Consider the following 23,367-nt stretch of genomic DNA (forward strand, 5'->3'; position numbering starts at 1 on the left):
TAATTTCGGATTAATAAAACGAGGGGAGGAGCTGCCTCCTCCTTTCCCAGTGCATCTGCCCCGGATTTGCAGAAAATGCCTGCAAATATGGGAAGAGTTTTCCTTGAGGAACGAAAAGAAAAAAAAAAAAAAAAACCAACCAAAAAAAGGTTGAAATGATGAAATCCTCAGAGAATTTGATGGGAGCTCTGCTGAAATATTGCAAGTGAGAAACAGTGATTTGGGTAAAACCAAGAGGGGATCCCACTGAGATTGCTCAGGGTCCTGGTTTTATAGGATGATCATGGATGGGGAAAAGGGATGGGAAGTCATGGAGAGACTTTGTTCCCACTGGGTTTTATAGGATGAGGAAAAGGGAATGAGAAGTAATGGAGAGACTTTGTTCCCACTGGGTTTTATAGGATGAGGAAAAGGGAATGAGAAGCAATGGAGAGACTTTGTTCCCACTGAATTCTACTCAGAAAAATAACAGTATTTAAGGAAAGCAACCTGGTCTGGTGGAAGCTTCATTGCCCATGGCAAGGGGTTGCAACGGGATGATCTTCCAAGCCAAACCATTCCATGGAGAAAAAGAGCAGGGCAAAGAGCAGGAGCTGCAGATCCCCACGGCTGAGGTGAGGCGTGGGGGCTCTTGGCTGTGAATCTGCAGCACCTTCCTCCCTTGGGGCCCGAGGGGAGCCCCAGGGCAGGGCTGGGAGCGGGTAACGGCAGCTGGAGGCACGGGAGCTCCTCTGGGCCAGGGCAGGAATCACACTTGCAAATCTCAAGTGGATGTTTGGATGTTTTCACAGCCTTGAAACAGTGTCAGCCCCCGAGCAAAAAAAAACACGAGAAGGGTGACTGGCTGGAAAAGAGAGAGTCCCTTCCGTGGCTGGCTTGAACAGCTGCAAGGATGGATGGTTTCTTACCTATCTCTGGCCTAAACACAAAAACAAAAAGCAAAACAAACTAAGAAACACATTGAGGGTGATGGAAAATGATCAAAGCTCCGGAGCCTGCTTGCGTAACTGATTTGTGGAAGGTGTTTCATAAACATTTCATAAGAAGGAGAATTATGAAGAAAACATCTCCCAACCTGCCTGCAATTACTGCACAAACTCTTCCTTACCAGTAGGAAGAAGGGGAGAGGAAAAAAAAATGAAAAGAAAAAAAGGTACATCTGTTTTGTAACTGATCTGTGAACTTCTGGCAAACGCTCGGCTCTGAAAACATCCTGCAGACATCTTGGAGAGCAGTGGAAAAACTGGGAAATTGGGAAGATTCTCCTGAGCAGCTCTGCTTGCTGCTGTTCCCTTCAGATTGACCAGCGTTGGGTTCTGTGGGCTGCTGGTTGGATCCCACTGGTTGGGCTGGAGCCCTCCATGGGTAATCCCAGTTTGGGCAGAATCTCAACATCTTCCCCATGTGTCAGAGCCCGGAGTCCTCCTTGGGATGAGCTCCTGGTGTGACACACGCAGAGCTCCATCGTCCTCCTGGCTCAGCCACCAATGCAGAGCCTCCAATCCTCTCCCAAACCCAGCGCTGGATCTGTCCTATCCAAGCCCTGCACCAGCCATCAGGCAGGAACCACATCAGTAGGAGATGGAAGACAACCCCATTTGTTGTGAAGCTCCTATTTAGCCAGTGACCTCTTTGAAACACATTTATCTGCCTCCACATCTGCCTTATCTCACGCTCAGAACCGTGCTGAAGAGTTTGACTCACTCCCAGCCCTCCAGAGCAGAGGGGAGAGGAGGATCAGGTGCACACAGAGGATCTGGAGCACCTGGCCCTCGCTGAAAACAACTGAATCACCCCAAAATGCTTTGAGTCACCCCAAAACGCTCTTCAGCACCGCAGGGCTGCCTCAAGCTGTGCCAAAACCCTTTGCCTCGAGCCCAGGGAGGAGGATTTAAGCTGGAAAAAGGCATTTAGCTGGATCCAAGGCTCTTGCAGCTCCCTGAGCCTTCCCACCTTGCGATGGCGTAAGTGCTCCGCCGTGAATTACCTGCACACGTGGGCCCCATAAAATAAAAAACACACTAATGGTAAATTATGGCAATAATAATAATAATAATAATAATAGTAATGGGGTTGCAATTACTATTTCCACATGTACTATCCTGCACATTCAGCAGCGCTTAACAGACACCTGGAAAGAAGGCAAAAAACCTTCACGGCAACACCACGATATTCACCCTGTAATGTTAATATCCCACTGAAGGCTGGGAATTTTTGGAAGCTGTCAGCATGACAGAAAGGAATTCAGGGTGGGATTAACTCCCAAACAAGCTCTGTCCTAAAGCTCAGCCATGGCAGCACGCTGGAAAATTCAAATGCAATCCCAAACCTCAGCACACCTGCATCACCCTCCACGAGGCCTTTGAGTTTATTCATTGAGGTCTGATCTGATAGGGTTTATCCTCAGCTTCAGCTTGGGATGTAAATGCTTGTGCTGGAGTCAAAGCAGGGGTGGGAAGTCAAAACTTTAGGAGCAACCAAGCTGCACGCTCAACAGAAAAAAACAAACAGAACCACAGCAGCTCTTGTGGGCTCTCTGGTAGAGCTTTTCCCTGGAATTTTTGCTTCCAAACAAACAGGGAAGAGAGAGAAGTTTCCCCTTGCTCTGCTGAACCTCAAATGATCGCCTGTGGCACAGGAGCTGGGCAAGGGAGAGGAGAAGCAAAGCAGAGGTGGGAAGAGCACCTGCCCTGCTCGGCCACACTGACACCTGCTCAGGTGGGAGTGTCCTGGCCAGGTCTGTGCCTGCTGAGCGCTCTCAGGGGCACAGAACTGCTGAAAAGATACTGAAAAAGCAACTTTCAGCACCTTCCCTCTTCGCAGCGCTCTTCAAGCACATGGGACCTTCCCTGTGGGCATCCCAAACTGGGAGCAGTTTAACAGGAGATGCCATTTTCTTGGTCAGAGTGGCCAGGACCTCCACTCAAAGCTTTGGGCAATAATTTTCTCACCATCAAAGCTGGGGTTTCTGCCCTGCCTCCCTCCCAGGACTCCCCCAGCCTTCCCGTGGGTTGCAGCACTGCTCCCTGCACCTCTGTCTCTCCCCATTTCACTTGCCCAACTCCCAAAGCTCTCCAGAACTCCACCTCTGCCCACACCTCCGTGCTTATCTGCTCTGCTCCCACCCTGGGCTGCATCCCTGCCCCTTTCCTTATCACCCTGATTTCACACACACCACTCCATGGATTCTCCCCTGCCCTCCTGCAAGCTCACACAGGTCCCTGGAGCCCAAGCACGTTCCCGTTCCACTCCAAAGTTGCCTTATTGGGATTTTCTGAGCTGAGAATCTGCCCTGCATGAAAAATGTCCCTTTTAAAAATTTTTTTATTATTTTTTTTTTATTCCCCGTGCAGCCCTTGCCTATGGGGAGGAATCTCTGTTTGTTCAGGACTCTCTGTGCCTTCTGGCAGTGACAAATGCAAACACCTGGCACTGTGTGGATATGCCTGGATTAGTCATCCACGAGGAGAGTGCCCACACAGCCCAGGTAGCCCTTGGTAGGGACACACTTCCCACCACATTTTAGGAAGAATTAACCAAGAATCAGGCTGGGGCTGGCTCCATCCCAGCTCCACGGGCCTCTCCCGTTGGTCCCTGGAATTTTTGGCAGGGGCTGCCACGCCCTGGAGAGCTGGGACAGAAGAAGAGCAGCTGGAGGGATTGCATTCACCACAGCAAGAAGTGCAATTAAAAGAGAAAGGGAGAGTGGGGATGATGGGAGGGGGAGGAAGATGATGGCAGGGGGAGGAAGATGATGGCAGAGGGAGGAAGATGGCAGAGGGAGGAAGATGATGGCAGAGCATCACACAGGGTTTCATTTTGGCTGGAGGGATGAAGCCCAAGGGCTGGGGCAGCTCAGAACCAGCTCTCTGCTCCCAACCCAGGCGAATTCCATGGGCTGGGGAAGCAGGCAGGAGGGTTCCCTGCTGGATAAACCCACTGATCCCACACCAAGCACCTCTGGGGAGGGAGAAATTGCCCTCTGATGTCCAAAATTAGAGCCTTGCTGGAAAGCCATGGCCTTCCCCTCCGTGTGCTGGGAGCTGCCCTCGTGCAGGACGGGCGCAGGGCCCCACCCTGGCTGGGTGGTGCAGGTTTGGGGTGAATTCTTGGAGCTCGGCAGATGAAAGGCCTTGAAGGACTCCAAGTCCTCCCCTCATTAGTGGTGACTCCCTGAGAATCACAGCAGGCACAGCAGTTCGTGCCATTCAGCCCTCACAAAAAGATGCTGGCCCACCTGGATTGCGGCTGGCCAGCGACAGCCGTGCCTTGGGCTGAGTTTCTGTTGTGGCAAACAAGTTCTGTGACCCTTCAGACAGATCCACGAAACTGGGGCTTGTCCCCTGTGAGCACAGAAAGCGTTTCCCGAAGGATGAGCAGGGAATTTGCACAAAGATCTCTGTCCCTCCCTCCCAGACACATCTGAAAGAGCTGCACCAGGTTATTTTGCCAAGGAAACAGGTGTAGGAAGCACCTTGTAAATTAAGTTTGCCCTTTCAAAGCAGGAGAGCAGGAGTTTGGGAACGGACTGCAGCTGGATGTTAAGGAACAGATAAAGTGCAGCCAGCTCTGGGCTGCTGTCAACAAATTAATTCCGTGGTTTCAGTCCACCTCTTGAGAAAAACAATTAAAAAGGCCAAATCCTAATTGCATCCCCCTTTCCCTCACAAGTTCCCCTGGCCTGTTTTGGAGTTCATTCCCAGCGAGCTCATCTGAGGTGCCAGAACAAACCCAGCCTGAAGAAGGGGTTCCTCTGCATATCTGTCCTAAGCAAAGCAGGGCCAGATTTAGGCGCAGAGGGCTTTCCCTGGAGCCAGGGCTTTCTCTGATGCTTTCCCAAAGGGCTGCATTGCAATGAGCAGCCTGCACACAAACAAATTTATGCAATCAGCCAGTCCCTAGGACAGAGCAGGGAGACTTCAAAAGGGAAAGGCCAGGGCAGAGCTGAGCTTAGATCCAGTGTCAGGTGAGGCAGACACAAGGGCAGCCCTGATTTCCAGCCAGGGGAGGCTCAAGAGATGAAAAGCAGATGCAAGACTTAGGCTGATCCCCTGGGGCAATGGGGAGAAGAGAGAGTGAAATCTGAATTGATCCCCAGAGGGGAGAAGGAAGCAGGATGTGAACCTCCCCTTGAGAGGAGGGCAAAACAGGACTGGGATGGAAATCTGGAGGGCAGATTGAAACCTGAGCTACCCACGGGGAAAAGCCAAGCAGGAACGGCAATGACATCCAGGGAGCACATGAGATTAGGAGGAGGTGGGAACACGGAGCAGAATGAAAAACTATGAGAGAAATCCCCGGGGGGAGGGAAGCCCTGGTGCAGCGAAATTAAATGTGCAGGGAGTTTTGCATCCCAGATATTAATAACAAACTACCCAGCGAGTTAGGCCCTTCTCTGCACCTTCAAAAGGATGGAGGGGAGGAAGAACTTGTCTGTGGTTGAGCACAAGACGATGAATCAGAGGATGGGAGTCCATAACCCAGCTCGGGCAGGGAGCAGGCCCCTGGATTCCAGCACACCCCAATGTCCACGGGCAAATGGCCCGTGAAGCATCCCCTGATCCCAGCTGCAATCACAGAGCTCAGCATCTTTGGGAAAAGCCAGGCTGTGTGTGCAGGACAGCTCCCCACCTTGCAGAGGCACCAAGGGATGCTGAACCCATTAGCAAAGAGCCCTCAGACGTGTGGGTGGAAGGTACCAAACGAGGTCAGGGTGTTTATTAAGGGCACTGAAAAGGAGCCACCAGGGGTTTCACATCTCAGGTGCAGCTTGCCCACTTTGAATTTCTCACATCGTGCGCCTGCAGGACATCAGCTGTGGAGCCCTGAGATAACTCACCTCAAAGCAACTGCTGGAAATCCCACACAAACCTCCAAAATTAAAGTTTCTCTGGGCAAGGAGTGTCAGATATAAAAAGAGCAGGGAGAGGAGCTAGACAAGGAGGTCCTGAGGGAAGGGAACCCCTTCAGCATCTCTTGTGAGAGAGCAGGGCAGAAACACAAAGGAGGCTTGACCTGGTTTTAGAAAGGAGGAATTTTTCAACAGACCCAGCTGGAAAGGCTTTCTAGGAAGCCTGTTGGAAATCCATATCCTCACTACACCCCCTGACTGGGGTGAACCCCCCTGACTGGGGTGAACCAAAGACAGCAAAGAACAGGAATAAAGAACCAGCAGCGAAACTGAAGCTGGGCCTTGCTCAGCACCTCAGTGCCTGCCTGTCTGCCCTAAACTCTGTCAAATCTCCCAGCCAGATCAGCTTCAGATTGATGTGACTGACGATAATGACAGGTTTGATAAACAAATGACAGCCTGTCCTGCAAGGTCAGCCTTTTGCTGGCATGAAGAGTGCCTGGCACATTTGGGTAGGGAGAAGAGGCAGATCCTGCCCAGCTCTGCTGACACAAAAACCTCTCAGCTTCATTTCAAGGGGGACAAAAACCTCTCAGCTTGATTTCAAGGGGGACAGAAAACTCTCAGCTTGATTTCAAGGAGGACAGAAAACTCTCAGCTTGATTTCAAGGGGGACAAAAACCTCTCAGCTTCATTTCAAGGGGGATAGAAAACTCTCAGCTTGATTTCAAGGAGGACAGAAAACTCTCAGCTTGATTTCAAGGGGGACAGAAACCTCTCATCTTGATTTCAAGAGGGACAAAACCCTCTCAGCTTCATTTCAAGGAGGACAGAAACCTCTCAGCTTCATTTCAAGAGGGACATAAACCTCTCAGCTTCATTTCAAGAGGAACATCTCCTCTCCCAGCTCTGGGGAGCAGGGCAGGCTTGCAGAGGAGCCCTGATTCCCTCCTCTGGAAGGAGGAGAGCTGATCCTGCATTCCTCCCTGGACCAACCATCACTTCCCTGCTGGAAAAGCACTGCTGGCTTCAGCAGCTGTGCACTCTGCTCCTGCAGCTGCGGATGGATGCACATCACCGTGAGCTGGGCTCAGCCCTCACACGGCTCACACAAGCCCTGGCACCTCCCAAAACCATCAGCCCTCCATCCGTGTGTGCGCTGCAGCAGGCAGCAGGATCCCAGGGCTGAGCTCCAGACACCTGGCTCTCCAGAGCAGCTACAAAAACAAACAATCCAGCGTTTCCTAAAGGGGAATTCAACCCCGGCAGACCTGGGCAGACCGCAGCACCTGGGCAGGAGCAGCTCCCACTGCAGCAATCCCAGCCCTCATCCTGCTCCCATTGGAGGCAAATTTTGCCAGAGTCACTCAGATCCGTCCCTGGCCACCATCCCAACCCATCAGGAGGCAGATGTCCCTGTGCAGGCTGCCAGCAGCGAAGGTGAAAGTTTATTGCTGTGCTTTTGCATTTCCCTGGCCATAAACAGGAAACAACCAGCATCAGACTCACTGAATAAAAAAGCCAAACCAGATAGGCAAGGCTGAAGATGCTGCTTTTTCCATCCACACCCTTCTCCCTCTCATTCACATACAAATTACTGCTGCATCCAGGTGGGAGGAGAGTTTGAAGAGAGGAGGGGAAGGGGGGGGAGAGCAGAAATGTTTGCCAAATAGGCTGAGGGATCAGAGGGAGCTTTCTCATAAAGCACAGGGCTGACCCACAAACTGCTAGAAAACCTCAAACTCCACAGGAGCTTCCCTCCCTCGCCGTTTGCAGGGTGCGAGCAGCCCCAGCAGGGAGTTGGGAGGCAGGGAAGGGGTCTAACCAGGTCACTCCACCCTTCCCATCCCGCCTGGAGCACAGCAGGGAGGGAGGCAGGGAAGCAGACCTGAAATGTAGGCCATCTACAAAGGCTGGGGGAGAGGCTTAAACGAGGTGAGATTTATGATCTTCAAAGTGATTAGAGCCCAGCACTCCAAATAAAGGCAAAGAGAGCTCCTGCAGTCAGTTTGGAGTTGGGTTTCAAACCATCCTGCCCTGGCTTCGGTTTGAAAACTTGAATTGCAAGTTAACGAATTAAAAAAAAAAACAACCCATCCAAAACCAACCTCAAACCCCAAATCAAATTAAAAAACCCACCAACCTCCACCCCTAATGAAAGAGCACAGCACCTGATTTTACATGAAAACACTTTGATATTTCCAGCTCTCCTCTCTTCCTTTTTTCCCCCGTCATTTGAAATCTATTTGCTGAATTGAGGATGAATTCACCAACAGCTGAGGTCAACCCTAAATGTGAGTGTGGAGCCCGTGTGCGTTCGGGCTCCTGCTTATTTAAGAGAATAATTTAAAATAATAATTATTATTTTAAATAACAATACTTCCAAATAGTAATTATTATTTTAAATAATAACGATTTGAAATCACTCCACCCATGGCTTTGGGAGGGCCAAGAGAGGGAGACAAAGAGCCACTTGCACAGGGCTGTGTCCACTCAGGGACTGTTACACCCCATCCCTGGCATCACTGCAAACCCCTCCGGTGGACTCTGGGGATTCAGAGCAGATTAGAAATAAAATAAAACAACAGAACGAGCCTCGTTTGCTTTTTAAACCTCGCTAAATCCCAGCTATGTTGGCTATTCAGTTACACGGCCAAGCTGGAATAAATTAATTGGATTTTGTGGTGCCGTTTTGGTGGAGGGAGGAAAATAAAAGTGGAAATGCTGCAAAAAAAAAAAAAAAAGCAACCAAAAACCCAAAAAGCAAACGTAAAGCCAGGATATTTCTGGTTGCCCCCACAACTTGTCCAGCATCACTCAGAGGAGCACAGAGGATGGTGGGTCAGATCAGTAGTGGGTGGAAATCAGCACAGCTCTCCTGGATGAGCCCCAGCCCAGCTCCCAGCTCCAGCACCTCTGTGGTGTTTGAGAAGTTTGCAGCGGGCAAGGATCTCGTGCTCATTTCTCATTTCCATCTGCAAGGAATTTCCTTTTATCAGCCCTGGTGAGCAGATTGGATTCTTCTCCGTGCTCTGGGCTGGAGACGCACACAGGGCTTTTTGTTTGCAGCTGGGGATTCCAAAATGCTGGAAGATGGCTGAGCGTGTTAAAACACCTTTGGGAGGAAAGGGAGACCCACCCAAAGCCGGAGCAGCCAAAGCAAACAAACAAACAAACAGCGGCGTGGCTGACGTTTGTCACTGCACAGCCACCGAGGGAAGCCCCAAAAAAGGACAAAAAGGGACAAAAAGGCACGTGGGGAACGTGGAGCTGCCCAGTGCTGCTCCCAGGGAGCTTTTGGGAAGGGCTGGGATTTGGGGAATGCACATGGGAAGTGCACGGGGTGCTGTGCCTCGAGTCCGTGCGTGGAGTTGCAGCCCCTCGTGCATTTTCCTGGCTGCAGCCCCATCCTGCAGCAGGGCAGTGCTTGGCTCTCCTGACTCCTCTTTTCCTTGCCAGGCTCACTCCAGCTCTGCTGGCCACAGGAGGCCTCAGCTCTGGGCTCTGAGAGCATTTTCCTGAAATCTCCGAATGGTTTGGGCCTTAAAGCTCATCCCATGCTGTTTCCCCTGATTTTTAAAAGTGTTTTCTTTTATATCTTTTGAAAGTTTTAAAGTTCTCACCAATTTAGCCTTCTGATAACGTTTACATATTTCTACTGGAGTTCTCACGCACTGTCCATGTCAATAATGATTGTTTTGTATTATTCTTTGTGAGAAGAGAATTGATGGGCTGTTGGTTTGACCAGTGTGGTTGCAGAGGTGGCAATTCCATCCTCCCACCCACTGTCACTTTTGGAATTCTATATATTGCCAAGTCAGAAATGAAACTGGCTGTTTTTTTCTCTTGAACTCGCCAAGCTTTGTGTCATTATTGGACACGAAATGAGTACACGCTCATTTTGTGTCCAACAGTGACACCATCCTTGGGACACCTTGCCCAGGCTGCTCCAAGCCCCAGTGTCCAACCTGTCCTTGGGCACTGCCAGGGATCCAGGGGCAGCCAGAGCTGCTCTGGGCACCCTGTGCCTCCCCACCCTGACAGCAGAGCTGTGTCTGCATAGCTCCAAGGGCTCCAGAGGGTTTGCAGAGGTGTCACACCTCCTGCTGTGACACTCAGGGACTTTCGGAGCCACCCATGAAGGTCTGCAGGCACTCACGGAGCCAGGGAATGCTTCCAGCTGGACAAAGCAGGGGGAGAAGAGCACACACAGCAGGGACACGGCCCCTCAGCTGCTCTTTTTGCAGTTGGGGTTTGCTTGCCCCATATTTTTACCTGCTGCCTGGCAGACAGGAATTGGAGCTGTGCACTCCAAGAGCTCCAACCAGCTCATTTTTGGTGCTGGCTGACACTCCTGGGTCAGCCCCGTGCCTTTGTCCCTGCACACCACGGTGCTGCCAGTGTCACAGCACTGGGGCTTTGGGGAGGGATTTGTACCTTTGCCACCATAGCTTAGGTGCTTTTTTGTTTCTAAATGATGATCCAAAAAATTGTCAAAGCCAGAAAACCCCAGAAGCAAATGGTCATTTAAATGAACCCCCTAAATAGCTGAACTTCTATGGATTAGGGAGGGGGAAAGCAGAGGTGTAATCTGTCTTTGTATCCCATGAGGGGAACTGGGAAGAAGGAATTCTGTGGTCTGCTTTATCTCTTTGCAGCATGATGAGCAGGTAAAAAACAGCCATTCCAGAAAGGAGGAGAACACCTGGGCAGCCAGGGAGCATCTTACCTGCCTGTTAAAGTCCAGCCCATTCTGTTCATTCCCTACAACGAAACAAAGAGAAAAACATCTCAGCATTTATGACAGTCAGCACTGGTGGGAGCGTTCCAGAACTTGGGACACACATAACCAAAAAAACTGGCCCTGGGAGAGGAGGAGGAAGGTGCAGAAATGGAAGGACAAAGGCTTCTGCAGCATTGAGGTGGTGCCAGCCTTTTGCTGAGGGATAATAAAAGTGTTCCTGCCTGGGAGATACCTGGCCAAGGGTGTGGGAAAGCACGAGGGAGATTCCAGCAGAGGTGAGCTGGAGGACATCACAAACGTGCAGGGAAGTGCAGGGCTGGCTGTGGGAAGGGCCAGCAAAGGGGTGGCCAGGGCTGCTCAGCCGGGACCTCCAGGAACCCGCGTGGCACCCGCTGATTCCAGCACCTCTGGAGGAGCACAGGGTGCCGTGGGGTTGTGCTCCAGAGGCGTCTCCTTGATTCCAAAAGAGATTGGCAGGCACAGGGGGAAAAAAATCAGACAGGTTCCAGCCTGAAGGTACCGCACAGGCCCTCACTCATTCCCCTTTGATGATAAACATCCCCCCCCTCCCCACATCACACCTGCCAAATTCATCAAGAACATCACAGAGCAAAGGTTGTGCTCTCCACAGATCTGAATGCTTTAAGGGATTCCACGAAGCTCTCGAGCTGCAGAGGCAACCCCAAGACACCTCTTCCCTTTGCTGCACATTCCCCAGGCCTTTCCCTGCCAGTCCAGCCCGAATTTGTGATAAAGAGCCTGGAACTGTTCACATCCCACCAGCACAACCCCCCAGGCCTCCTGCTCCTGCTGTTTTTTCCAGGATAACTTTCCCCATGAAGCAGAGCCTGTGCCCTGTGATCTGATCAAGCTCCAACACATTTTCCAACACATTTTCCAGTGTTTTCCAGCAGCTCAGGGCTCCTGCAAAGAGCCTGGGAGAGGCTGTGCAGGCAGGAGGGCAAATCCAGCCCTCCCATGGACTTTCCTCAACTGAACAAGCCTTTATCCTTTCCCAGCTCATATTTTTCCATGCACAGAGTGATTCCCAGGTGAATCAGCGTGGATGCTGAGGGGGAGTGTGCTTGGTACAATTATCCACGGATGGCAAAACATTGGAGAGTCGGGGATAACAGAGCTCCGTGGCTGCTCTCTGCTGTCTAGAAACAGCCCTGGAGATTTAATCTGTGCCATTTAAAAAGCACTGACTGTGGAAACAGAGCTGAGGGACTGTGCAATGGAGCAGGGCCACGGCAGAACGAGCTGCTGCCCCCTCAGCTTGACATCTCCTCACCCTCTGCACCGCAGGCAGCTCTGAGCTTCCCCCCGGTTTGAGATCTCCATCTCCTCATCATCTGCATCCCAATCTCTGAGCTGAGCTTCCCCCCTATTTGAGATCTCCATCTCCTCACCCTCTGTACCTCAACGAGTTCTGAGCTGCCCTCTCAGTTTGAAATCTCCATCTTCTCACCCTCTGCACCCCAACTAGCTCTGAGGTGCCTCCTCAATGCTAAAATTTCCTCACCTTCTGCACCCCAGCCAGCTCTGAGCTTCCCCCTCAGTCTGAGATCTCCATCTCCTCTCCATCCACACCCCAGCCAGCTCTGAGCCCTCTCCCCCAGCCTGGCTGCATTTCTGCCCTGCTCTTCCTGCCTTCCCCCCATCCTGCTGTCTCCCAGCATTTTCCCTCCCCAATCTCAGTCCTTCATCTCTTTTCCTTCTGTAATTCCCTCGCTCCAGCCCCCTCTGCTCCCTGTCCAGCTCTCTCCAGCTGCTCCCTCCCCAGGAATGGGCTCATTCATTGCGTTCCAGCCCCAAAAAGCCAAGGAGCCAAGCGCATCCAGCGATGGGAATGCTGATAGCGTTAATGGGCGATCACAATCAGCATCCACACACCTGAGCAGGACCGCGGAGCATCTCCAAGGCTGCAGTTTCTACCTTTGAAACCCCCACGGGGGGTGCTTGATGCGATCTGGAGGCAGCAGCTGAAGGGAAGCAAAGCCAGGAGGGAAGGAGGAAATAAAAGTTCCCAGCCGCTAAAATAGAACAGGAAGGAAAAGCTAATCTCCTGGTTCCTTGGAGACAGGAGTCTCACTCACGTTCGGTGGTGATGAGGCAAGATTCAAAGAGCTGCAGGGGAATCCCTGGTCCCAGTGACGATGGCTGAGTCACCACCATTCACCCCAAAACTTGGAACCCGAGAGGTGCAGCTGGAACGGAGCTTCCCTGCACAGCCCCACAGCCTCCAGCACAGCCTTTCCCCCCTGCCCATCTCCTCCTTTGCCTTCCTTCCACAAGCTCCTGCAGCTGACACACTCAGACCTTTTCTTTCTCCTACAAAGTCACGCACAGCATCCCAGCACCCCATTCAGGAATTCTGTGCCAGCTGAGCAAATATTCCTGAGCCTGGCACTAACAGGGGTGCCTAAGCCTGAGGGAGCTGCCTGGGCAGACAGAAGGAGCATTAGGCACCTCCAGAGGCCATTCCTGCCCCTATCTGAGCCACCCATCTTCCTGGAGATGACAATTCCTCCTGCCTGACTCCAGGGGCAACCAGTTCCTGGCCTTGGGTGTCCAAGAGGGAGAGATTTAAAACTGGGAGGGGTGATTTCTGCTGCCCGTGGTTATGTAAATGGGAGCTGGATACACAAATCTCTGCAGGACCGACGAGTGTTTGGGCACAGATTTATTTGCAAACAAATCTGGCCCCCTTTTTTTTTTTTTTCTGTTTCAGTAAGTGTAAGAGTCAAGTGATTGCAGCTGCGAGCCAAGGTTTGGGTGTGATAGGGATAACAACTCTCCTCTTTCAGTTGAAGTGTAACTTTCCTCCAAATGCTTTATAAAAATAGCCTCAGTTTCCTCCTGGTTTTTGTCAACATCAGGACTCACACTGCAGTAGTCATTTCTCTCCTTAAAGGAACGAGCTGTTCAAACACTCTGCACTTAAGATTTAATCTTTTCTAGCTCCAGGAGATAAAAAGGAAGAAAAGTGTAAGTGGCAGCAGATTCTCTCTCCTGCTGCAAACTGCCAGAACTCCACTCATTTTAATGGAGCTTCAGCCCAGCTAACATCTTGATTTTTATTTTTTTGCTGCACAAGCCAGACACAATGGCATCCAGAACCTCCAGAATCTGCTGGATCGGTCCTCCCCTTCCTAAAATTCCACGAGGCTGGGGAAGCCCTGGGATTTCAACAGGGAAAGGCAGCTCGGAGCCCCTACAATTCCCAGCAGCTCGCCCATCACCAGGGCTTCACCCTGCTGCTCTGGGTGCTTGGAAAAGCAGCGATAAGCCGAGGTGGCTCCCCGGGGTTGTGCTGCTCTCCTTGGTTCACCTGGCAGCTGTTTTGCATAGCCCTGGCATCAGATCTGGTGCGAGTTTGCCTGGGGAGGTTTCTCTGGGGATGGGAGCAGCGCAGCAGTCCCGGGCAGTTCCCCCCACCCGCTTGCCATTCCCTGGAAAACACGGGGAGAGGGATCCACGGGGAGCAGCAGAGCCAGTCCGACCCTGCAGGATAAAAGCACCCTCATGGGGGAGAAGGAAAATCAGGGTGGCCTTCATCTTCACACGGGCAGGTGGCACCTGCAGGGAGTGACACCAGCAGGGCTCATCCCTCTCCTGAGCTCCCAGGGGGATGGGGAGGTGATCCCAGCCTTCAGCAGGTGTCATTCCTGCAGGGAATCAGCTTGGCTGCACATCTGGGAGGGAAATGGGGGGAGCAGTGCCAGGCAGACACCAGGCAGGGGGTTCGGCCGCCTGGGCTGAGATGCTGAAACTTTTTCGGAGCCGGTTGCTCCAGGCTCCCTTCACAGCCATGCAGGGGAAGCAGGAGCTTCCAGAGGGCAATTCCTCTCGCCCCAGAGATAGATGGCACAGGCATGAATCACCCTGGGGTGAGCAGGTCAGGCTGCAGCCTCAGAGGATCGAATATCTAAAATTAAGATTAATCTCGCCTATCCTGGAGATTTTAGCGCCCCGTGTGAGGCAGCACAATGCCACAGGAGATCGGCAGAGCGGGCTGGGTGCCTCTCAAGGGGCATTTCTGATAAATTCACCGGTTCAAATCTCTCACCTCAAACAAGGTGTGAAGTTAAGAGATTGCCCAAGTGCTGGTCGAGAAAGGAATGGCAATTACTGCAGCTATAACCAGTACTTGTCCCACAAGCTATAAATGAAACCAAATGCTCACCTGCACTGAAGGAATAAGCAAAATAAGATATTCAGCATGAAATACTCCTCAGGATTTCCACTGATTTTGGGAATTCAGGCAGAAACCAAGGCACAGCCTTTGTGCTCCTGTTCCCAGCAGCCACACCAGTGTTTCCCAGAGCCAGCAAGAGGCCCTGAACACTGGGAGCTCCCTTAAATCACCTTTTCCCCAGGGACTGGCCACCCCTGATCACCTCCAGCTGCTCCCACCAGCACTGGGGGAGCAGGAGCTACAGCTGAGCAGGCACCAGGCAATTCCCTGGATTCCCACATGCCCTGCTGGGATGGTTGATGCTCCCAAGGCATTTAAAAAGTGCTTTTTTAAAGTGTGAGCAGGATGGGGAGTTTCTGAGGCAGCCAAGTAGAGCTGCAGTTTTCATCTGAACTCTTTGCTCCCAAGACACAAGAGCCCCAAACCATCAGAGCATCTCCATGGGAAAGCCAAGGCTGGTGAGCAAAAGTGAATCTGGTGCTGACTCAGACAGCTCCAGACTCCAGGGGAAGCTTTCACTGAACACCCGAGTGCTTCATTTGGCTGGAAACCCCTGGGTTATAAAAATGCCTTCCCTCTGTGAGGAGGGCCTCGGAGAAACCCCCGGTCCCTCTGCAGCCCCTTCGTGTGGGGCAGGGCGAGGGGGAGAGCAGGACAGCCAGTGTGGGAGACTTGGGCACCTTCCAGGAGCAAACCCGAGGGCAGCAGTTGTTCCCACGGAAAACATTTCACCTGCAGGTGCTGGGAGAGGGCAAGTCTCTTCTCCTAGACCAGAGGCAAGAGGCAGATCAGACCAGCTCTTCCTTTGCCCCTCTAATTCAAGTCAAACCAGCCTTTTGTTCCCCTTTCCCCTCCCCATCCTTTTTTATCCTCTTCCATAATGGGATGTTCAAGAAAAAAAAAAAAAAAAAAAATAACCCAACCTCAAACCCTAATCACCTTCATTTGAATTTCAAATATCCCCCTCCTGGCCTCCCCCACGCCCCAACTGACTCGGAGCTGGGAATATGGAAATTTCTCCTGCTTGCCTTAAATGTGGCTGTGCTATGAAAATCATCAGCCTTATGCAAATCCCGAGCAGCCCCAATTGCCATAGCAACCAGCTGTTTCCAGCCCAACTGCTGCAGCTTTCATTTACCCGGCACTTGTCCTGGGGCTGTGCATGGCTGCAGGGGGAAGAGACCAGAGAAATCCTGGAGGCTTTGAGGAAAGTTTCACGAGGGAGAGCCAGCCTTGGGGAGCAAAGGCGTAGCCCAGCACCGCGCTCAGCGTGGGGCCAGGAGAGGCCAAGTTTCCTCAAAAGACTTTGGCCTGGCAAGCCGCTTCCAGCCCGAGCTGAGGAGGGAACTACAAAAGGCAGAAGGAAAAAAAGATCCAAGAAAAAAAAAAAAAAAAGAAACAACAAAAAAAACCAGCCAAGCTGGGAGACAGCACGGGCTGAGCAACCCCCAGCCCAATCTGCCATCCCTTACCTGGGCTGGATCCTTTCACCTGAGCGAGGGGCTGACACAGAGGCCAGAGCCTCCGAACCTCATCCCAGCGTGGTCCATCCTTTGGAAGGATCCATCCTTTGGAAGGATCCATCCTTTGGAAGGATCCATCCTTTGCAAGGACCATACTTTGAAAGGATCCATCTTTGGAAGGATCCATCTTTGGAAGGATCCATCCTTTGGAAGGATCCATGCTTTGGAAGGATCCATCCTTTGGAAGGATCCATCCTTTGGAAGGACCATACTTTGAAAGGATCCATCTTTAGAAGGATCCATCCTTTGGAAGGATCCATGCTTTGGAAGGATCCATCCTTTGGAACGATCCATGCTTTGGACCTATCCATTCTTTGGAAGGATCCATGCTTTGGCAGGATCCACCTCCCAAAGAGGCTCTAGCCCTTGGCAATGCCACAAAGCTCCCCAGAGCCCAGCAGAGGTCAGGGCCCAGCACCTGCAGGCAGCTCCCAGCCTGCAGAGAGGTCGGAGGGGGGAGCAGGACTCTCACCTGGGACCTGAATTCACTTTGGGGCAGAGGCAGACCGAGGCAGTCTCTGATTTTCCATCTGGCCTGGCATGGATTGAGTGCAAACTGCGCTGGCACTGGGAGGGGATTTGGCTGGGCTGGGCGCTCTGGTGTCCAGTCTCAGAGCTGCCCTGGCTCTGTCCCCACTGCCGGGGACCCGAGGTGTCCTGTGGCAGCAGCAGAGCGAGGATGGAGGTGGGGAGGAAGGGTGGCATCCGCAGGGATGGATGTCACAGCAGGGTCTCCTCAGCAGGGTCACTGAGAGCAGATGCACCACAGCACCTCAGTGCTTGATTTCCTTGGGGTTCAAAGGGGTCTCTCTCAGTCCCAAAGATACCTGCACTAGTGCTCTGGGGGAGGCTGAGGGCAGAACTCACAGCTGGCTGAGGGGCAGCTCCCATCTCTGCTCTCTGTGGCCCAGGGCACGGCTGGAGCTGTACCAGGGCAATTTGGGATAGACCTCAAGGAAAGGTTCTCCTCCCAGAGGGTGCTGAGCACTGCCCAGGCTCCCCAGGGAATGGGCACAGCCCTGAGGCTGCCAGAGCTCCAGTAGTGCTTGGACAGCGCTGCCAGGGATTTTGGGGTGTCTGAGCAGGGCCAGGAGCTGGACTGGTTGATCCTGTGGGTCACTCCCAGCTCAGGACATTCTGTGATCTTAAATCACTCAGGAAATTTACCCCAGCTGCCATGGCCACCAAGAGGCCAGAGCTCCACCAACCCACCCAGCCACTCTTCTGTCCTTGTCCCCTTCCCCTTCAGTTCCTAGGCTCAGCCACAGAGTCAAAAAATCACCAGGCTTGAAGAGACCTTCAAGATCATCGAGTCCAATCCAGCCCCAGCACCTCAACCAAACCCTGGCACCCAGTGCCACATCCAGGCTTGTTTTAAGCACACCCAGGGGTGGGGACTCCACCACGTCCCCAGGCAGCCATTCCAGAACTTTATCTCCCTTTCTGTAAAAAAAGTTTTTCTTAAATTCCAACCTGTATTTCCCTTGGTGCAGCCAATCCCCCCATCCCACATGATGCCTCAGGTTTAGATTTTCTATTTTTCAGGTTCTGTGCTGCTTCAGTGTGTGGGTCTGAGCTTCACGTGAGGTGATGCTGAGCTCTGTGCACAGAGCAGGGACACAAAACAATTCCTGCTCCAGCTGGGCACCAAGGACAAATGATCCAAACCTCAGCCCAGGAGCACAAACACCGTGGGCTGGAGAGAGAAAAACAAGCAGGATGGGACTGATGGGCTGGAGCTGGAATGGGACAATGAACTCCAAGGTGCCAATGGAGCAGAACTGATCCCAGGGAGAGCCCCGGGAGCGCTCGTGCATTTTGGGACCATTTTGGGACCATTTTGGGACCACTTTGGTTCGTTTTGTGGCCATTTGGGTTCATCTTGGGTTCACTTTGGGACCAATTTTATTCATCTTGGGTTCATTTTGGGATCAATTTGGTTCATCTTGGGTTCATTTTGGGACCATTTTTTGTTCCTCTTGGGTTCATTTTGAGACCATTTTGGTTCATCTTGGGCTCATTTTGGGACCATTTTTTGTTCCTCTTGGGTTCATTTTGAGACCATTTTGGTTCATCTTGGGTTCATTTGGGACCATTTTTGTTCATCTTAGGTTTATTTTGGGACAATTTTTATTCATCTTGGGTTCATTTTGGGACCAATTTGGTTCATCTTGGGCTCATTTTGGGACCATTTTTATTCATCTTGGTCTCATCTTGGGACCATTTTGGTTCATCTTGGTCTCATTTTGGGATCAATTTGTTTCATCTTGGGTTCATTTTGGGACCATTTGGGTTCATCTTGGGTTCATTTTGGGACCATTTTGGTTCATCTTGGGTGCAGCCCTGGCTGGGCTCTGGTGCTGCCCAAGGTGGATCCATGGAGGAGATCCTTTGAATAAATCCCTGCTTTGTCCTTCAGCTCTGTCCAGCTCTGCTCTAGCTCAGCCTGCTCAAGGCATCCCAAAGCTTCCCCATGGGGCTGCAGGGCTGTCCCATGGGGCGCCCCACATCCCCCCAAGAGCTGGGGTGCCCAGCACATCCAGCCCTGCTGGCAGGGCCCAGCTCCCTGGGTTGGAGGGTGGGGAGGGAAGATGCTGGGGCCGCCTGCAGCTATTCCCTTCCCCGTGGTTGTGTTTGAAGCGCTTCCCTATCGGCCTTTTTTTCCAAAAGCTTTGGCTTCCCCCCCATAGCCTCAACAGATGAAATCAAAGGGAAGTAGCTCGGCTTGGTGTAACCTGTTTTGATGGAGGAGATAAGCGGGGAACAAGTGTCTGACACAAACAAACAGACAGACAGGGGCAAGTCCCACCTCAGTTCTGTTCCATCAGATACCGAGGCCTTAGATAAACCACAAGAAGGGGGAGATCTCTGCCCCTGGGGCTGCAGGACCAGGGGCGACACTCTGGCACTGCCAAGCCCCCACAGTTCCCATCAAAAAAAAAAAAAAAAAAAGAAAAAAAGAATAAAAAAACCAGCGTGGAGCTCGCTGGCATGGCTTTCATCAGTTTGAAAAAAAGATGAAAAGAGCTCCGAGCCAAGCAGAAAACTCGCTGCTCTTCCTTACCCCCCATGGAGGCTCGCCTGGGAGCCCAGCCCCGCTGCCAAGGCTTGGGATCACGCAGGGAAAAGGGGAAATGGACCCTCAAAAAAGGAGGGATAATCCCCACTCAGCCTGCCCCGCATCCCTGCGGTGATGGGGAAGGCAAACCGACCCTCGTGGGGGCAACTGGTGTTCGTTCCCCCCCTCGCGCACACAATTAAAAAATTCAGATATTAATTAGAGTATTAATGTTCGCAGCGCTGGGCAGGGAGAACCTTTAGAAATTATACTTTTTTAAATGATAGTTTGTCAAATGGCATCACCTCGCTCTAACCGGTAGATGTGGGATCAAAACACCACAAGTTTCTGGAGAATATATATTTTTAAAAGGCCTGAAACATTTTCTGTGGAATTGGTGTAGGTGAAAAGAAAAAAAAAAAAAAACAAAAGCACTGAGCTCTCCAAACCTCCTACGAAAGGCGAACGATTTTAACAATTTTCTCAAAAAAGAACCCCCCACAATTATTTCAAACATTTTCAAAGTAGAACAATGCCCCAAATTACCCTTTTTTTTTTTTTTTTTCCCCCTTCTAAGCCTGGAATTGGCGGGGATATGAAAGGATGAGATTATGCCTTTGCTACTGACACTTCCCATCAGATCTTTAGGCATCAGTTTTAGATCAAGAGCTTGTTTTACAAAAGCATTTTGGTACTTAATTCCCTCATTTTTTCCTTTTTATTTTTTTTTTCCAAGCTCTTAGAGCCAGCCCACATCTTTTGGTGATGAAAAACCTTGGGATGCCTGCACCTGGGAGGATTTCTAGGTGAAATATTGTTAATTTGGTAAGAGACCTCTCCTTTGGGAGGGGGGAATGAGGTTCCCGAGGAACCTAATCCAGTAGGAAACGGGAAATTCAATTAATGAGTCATCAGAAAACACGCGGAGCCTTTTCCCACATGAAGCAGCTAACCAAAACACGCCGCTATTAGGAGCTGCAGTAAATATTCCTCGAACAATGCACAAAAAACTTCCCGGGAAGCTCGGCACAAAGAGAGCTTTGTTGTTTATAAACAGAAAGGGCTGAAAGGAGACAGAAACCAGCGGGGAAGGTTTGGGAGAAATCCCAGAGCTGCACCTTGGGCAGGTGGGTGATGCCACCCCCTGAGCTGTCCCCAAGGGTGGCACCTCAGCAGGGGCTGGGATTCCCCCAAAGGGCATCCCAGCGTTCTGCAGTTCTCTTGTTCCAAAAGAATCAAAAAATCAGCGGGGCAGCAGCAGAAAAAAAAAATAAAAATAAAAAAAAAATCAATGTGACAGCCTCAGGAAAAAAATAATAATAAAAAAATGATTGGGATAGCCTCAGGAAAAAAAAATTAAAAAGTAAAAAAATTACCTCAGAAAAAAAAAAATCAAAAAATCAAAAAAAAATCAACTCAGAAAAAAAAAAACACACTGACAGCCTCAGAAAAAAAAAAAATCTAAAAAATCACCATGACAGCCTCAGAAAAAAAATTGAAAATAAAAACATCACTGTGACAGCCTCAGAAAAAAAATAATTTAAAAAATGATCGGGATAGCCTCAGAAAAAAAATCTAAAAAGTAAAAAAAAAATCAACTCAGAAAAAAAAATCAAAAAATCAAAAAAATCACCTCAGGGAAAAAAAAAATCACTGGGACAGCCTCAGAAAAAAAAAATTAAAATCGAAAAAATCACTGGGACAGACTCAGAAAAAAAAGCAAAATATGATTGGGATAGCCTCAGGAAATAAAAGCAAAAAAATCAAAAAAATCACCTCAGGAAAAAAAAATCAAAATGTCAGTGGGACAGCCTCAGGAAAAAAAAATTTAAAAAGCAAAAAATCACAGGGACAGCCTCTGGAAAAAAAATCAAAAAATCTCCATGACAGCCTCAGAAAAAAAAAAAAAGATCAAAAAATCATCACCAAAATAGACTCAGGAGAAAATATAAAAAATAAAAAAAAATCACCGGGACAGCCTCAGCAAAAAAAAAGCGATTTAAACAGGTTCTTTGTGCCGCTCTTTGCAAATGAAGGAGATTTACTCGTCCTGATTTCCCTGCTTGATTTGAAGGCTCGGAGAGCGCAAAGCTGCCGTGAATATTTGTTGTTATTTTCAAACAAATTGATTTCGCTGCTCTGCTTTCTTTTCTCAATTACCACTAAAAAGACGCGCTGCAGCTCGCAGCTAGTGACTGTCTGGGATGCTTAAGCTGAAAAAAACCCATATTTTATCCAACTAAAAAAAAAACTTATTTTATCCAACCAAAAAAAACCTCTGTATTTTATCCAACCAAAAAAAAAAAAAATCCGTATTTTATCCAACCAAAAAAAAAAAAACGTATTTTATCCAACCAAAAAACCCCATATTTTATCCAACCAGAAAACCCATATTTTATCCAACCAAATGTGCTGCCAGCACCAGCCAGAGCCTCCCACTGCATTTACTAACAGCCAATACCAGAATTAAATCCTCATTTTCCTTCATCTTGATTAATCCTGCCACCCATCAATGAGTGCCAAATATTCCAGTTCTCAGTTTAAGGCCCTGTAAAGCTCTCGGGGTTTTTTGGAGGAGTTTGGGGATTTGGGGATGTGTTCGGTGCTCGTTTATCCCAAATCCCAATTTTGGGATGATTTGAGAGCAGGAGCTGAGCTGGCCAAAGTCAATCGGAGTCCATGGATGTGAATAGAACCAGATTTTATCTCTATTTTAGATTTTGTCAAATATCCCAGTTAACAGGCAAGGGGTGGGGTTAGTCCCTTTAAAACCTGGAGTTCTCTTGCTTACCCAAAATCTCTTTTTTTCCCCCATAAATGATCTCAAATTTTATAAGAGGAAAACCATCCCATGCGAGGTTTTCACCTGCTCTTGCACATCCCCTTGGCTCAAGCTTAGGGCTCTTCATTTCTCAGAGAATATTTGATTCCTCTACGTTTTCTCCACCAGTTTTTGTTTCGAAAGGTGTTGATTTCTGAGCTGCAGCACAGCTTTTAACAATCTCAATTTGCTGTACCTAGTGGGTGCTAAAATGATTTCTTGTTGTTGCTCATTTGCCTAAAAAGGGATGTGACCACGGCCCTTTGGGAAATTACAGGGCTCGGGCTTCGTATTCAAATCTCACTTCAGGCAGCCCGAAAGCACAAACCTGATTTTTCGGGTGCCTGTTCCACCTGGTGGTGGGCAAACCTGGCAGAAATCAGCGCTCACGCCGCCACTGGCATCTTCAAAGGATCACCCTGTGCCTCAGTTTCCCACATCCCGGGAATCTGGGGGCTCCGTGGAGGAGCTGGAGCCTGCACAAAGTCAGGTGTGAGGTGAGAAACCCGATCACACCTCTCCGTCTGCTTTTTCTGGAAGTTCTGAGCTGGATTTCATTATTCCCATTTTTCCCTCACCACACAGAAAGAGCCCCCAAAAAAAGCTGTTTTCCCTAAGGAAAAGCTCCTTGCACAAGGCCTGTGGATACAGAGCTAAGCTGGGTGCACCAGGACTGTTCCAAAGCCATTACTGGTGTGGCAGAGGCGGGAGCAAATTTCCACATCAGACCCACTGAGGACACTGGGGAGGCACTCTGTGAGAGAATTTCTGTATCAAATCCACTGAGGGACACTGGGGAGACACTCTGTGAGAAAATTCCACATCAAACCCACTGAGGATATTGGGGAGGCACTCTGTGAGCAAATTTCCATGTCAAACCCACTGAGGACATAGGGCTGAGGACATTGGGGAGGTACTCTGTGAGAGAATTTCTGTATCAAACCCACTGAGGGACACTGGGGAGACACTCTGTGAGAAAATTCCACATCAAACCCACTGAGGACACTGGGGAGACACTCTGTGAGTGAATTTCCACGTCAGACCCACTGAGGACACTGGGGAGGCACTCTGAGTGAATTTCTATATCAAACCCACTGAGGATATTGGGGAGGCACTCTGTGAGCAAATTTCCATGTCAAACCCACTGAGGACATTGGCTGAGGACACTG

The 23,367-nt window shown here is 50.3% G+C and overlaps 1 protein-coding gene across 1 annotated transcript in view; it reads right to left on the reverse strand.

Annotated features, from left to right (window-relative positions):
* The window catches only part of POU2F3 (POU class 2 homeobox 3), a 43,182-nt gene that overhangs the window by 14,401 nt on the left and 5,414 nt on the right, over window positions 1–23,367 (reverse strand). The window contains exon 4 of the mRNA XM_077788064.1: window positions 10,581–10,615. Coding sequence (XP_077644190.1) covers window positions 10,581–10,615 — 35 coding nt within the window. The remainder of the gene's footprint in view (window positions 1–10,580; window positions 10,616–23,367) is intronic.

Source organism: Lonchura striata, chromosome 23, assembly GCF_046129695.1.
Source record: "Lonchura striata isolate bLonStr1 chromosome 23, bLonStr1.mat, whole genome shotgun sequence".
NCBI classification, from domain to species: Eukaryota; Metazoa; Chordata; class Aves; order Passeriformes; family Estrildidae; genus Lonchura; species Lonchura striata.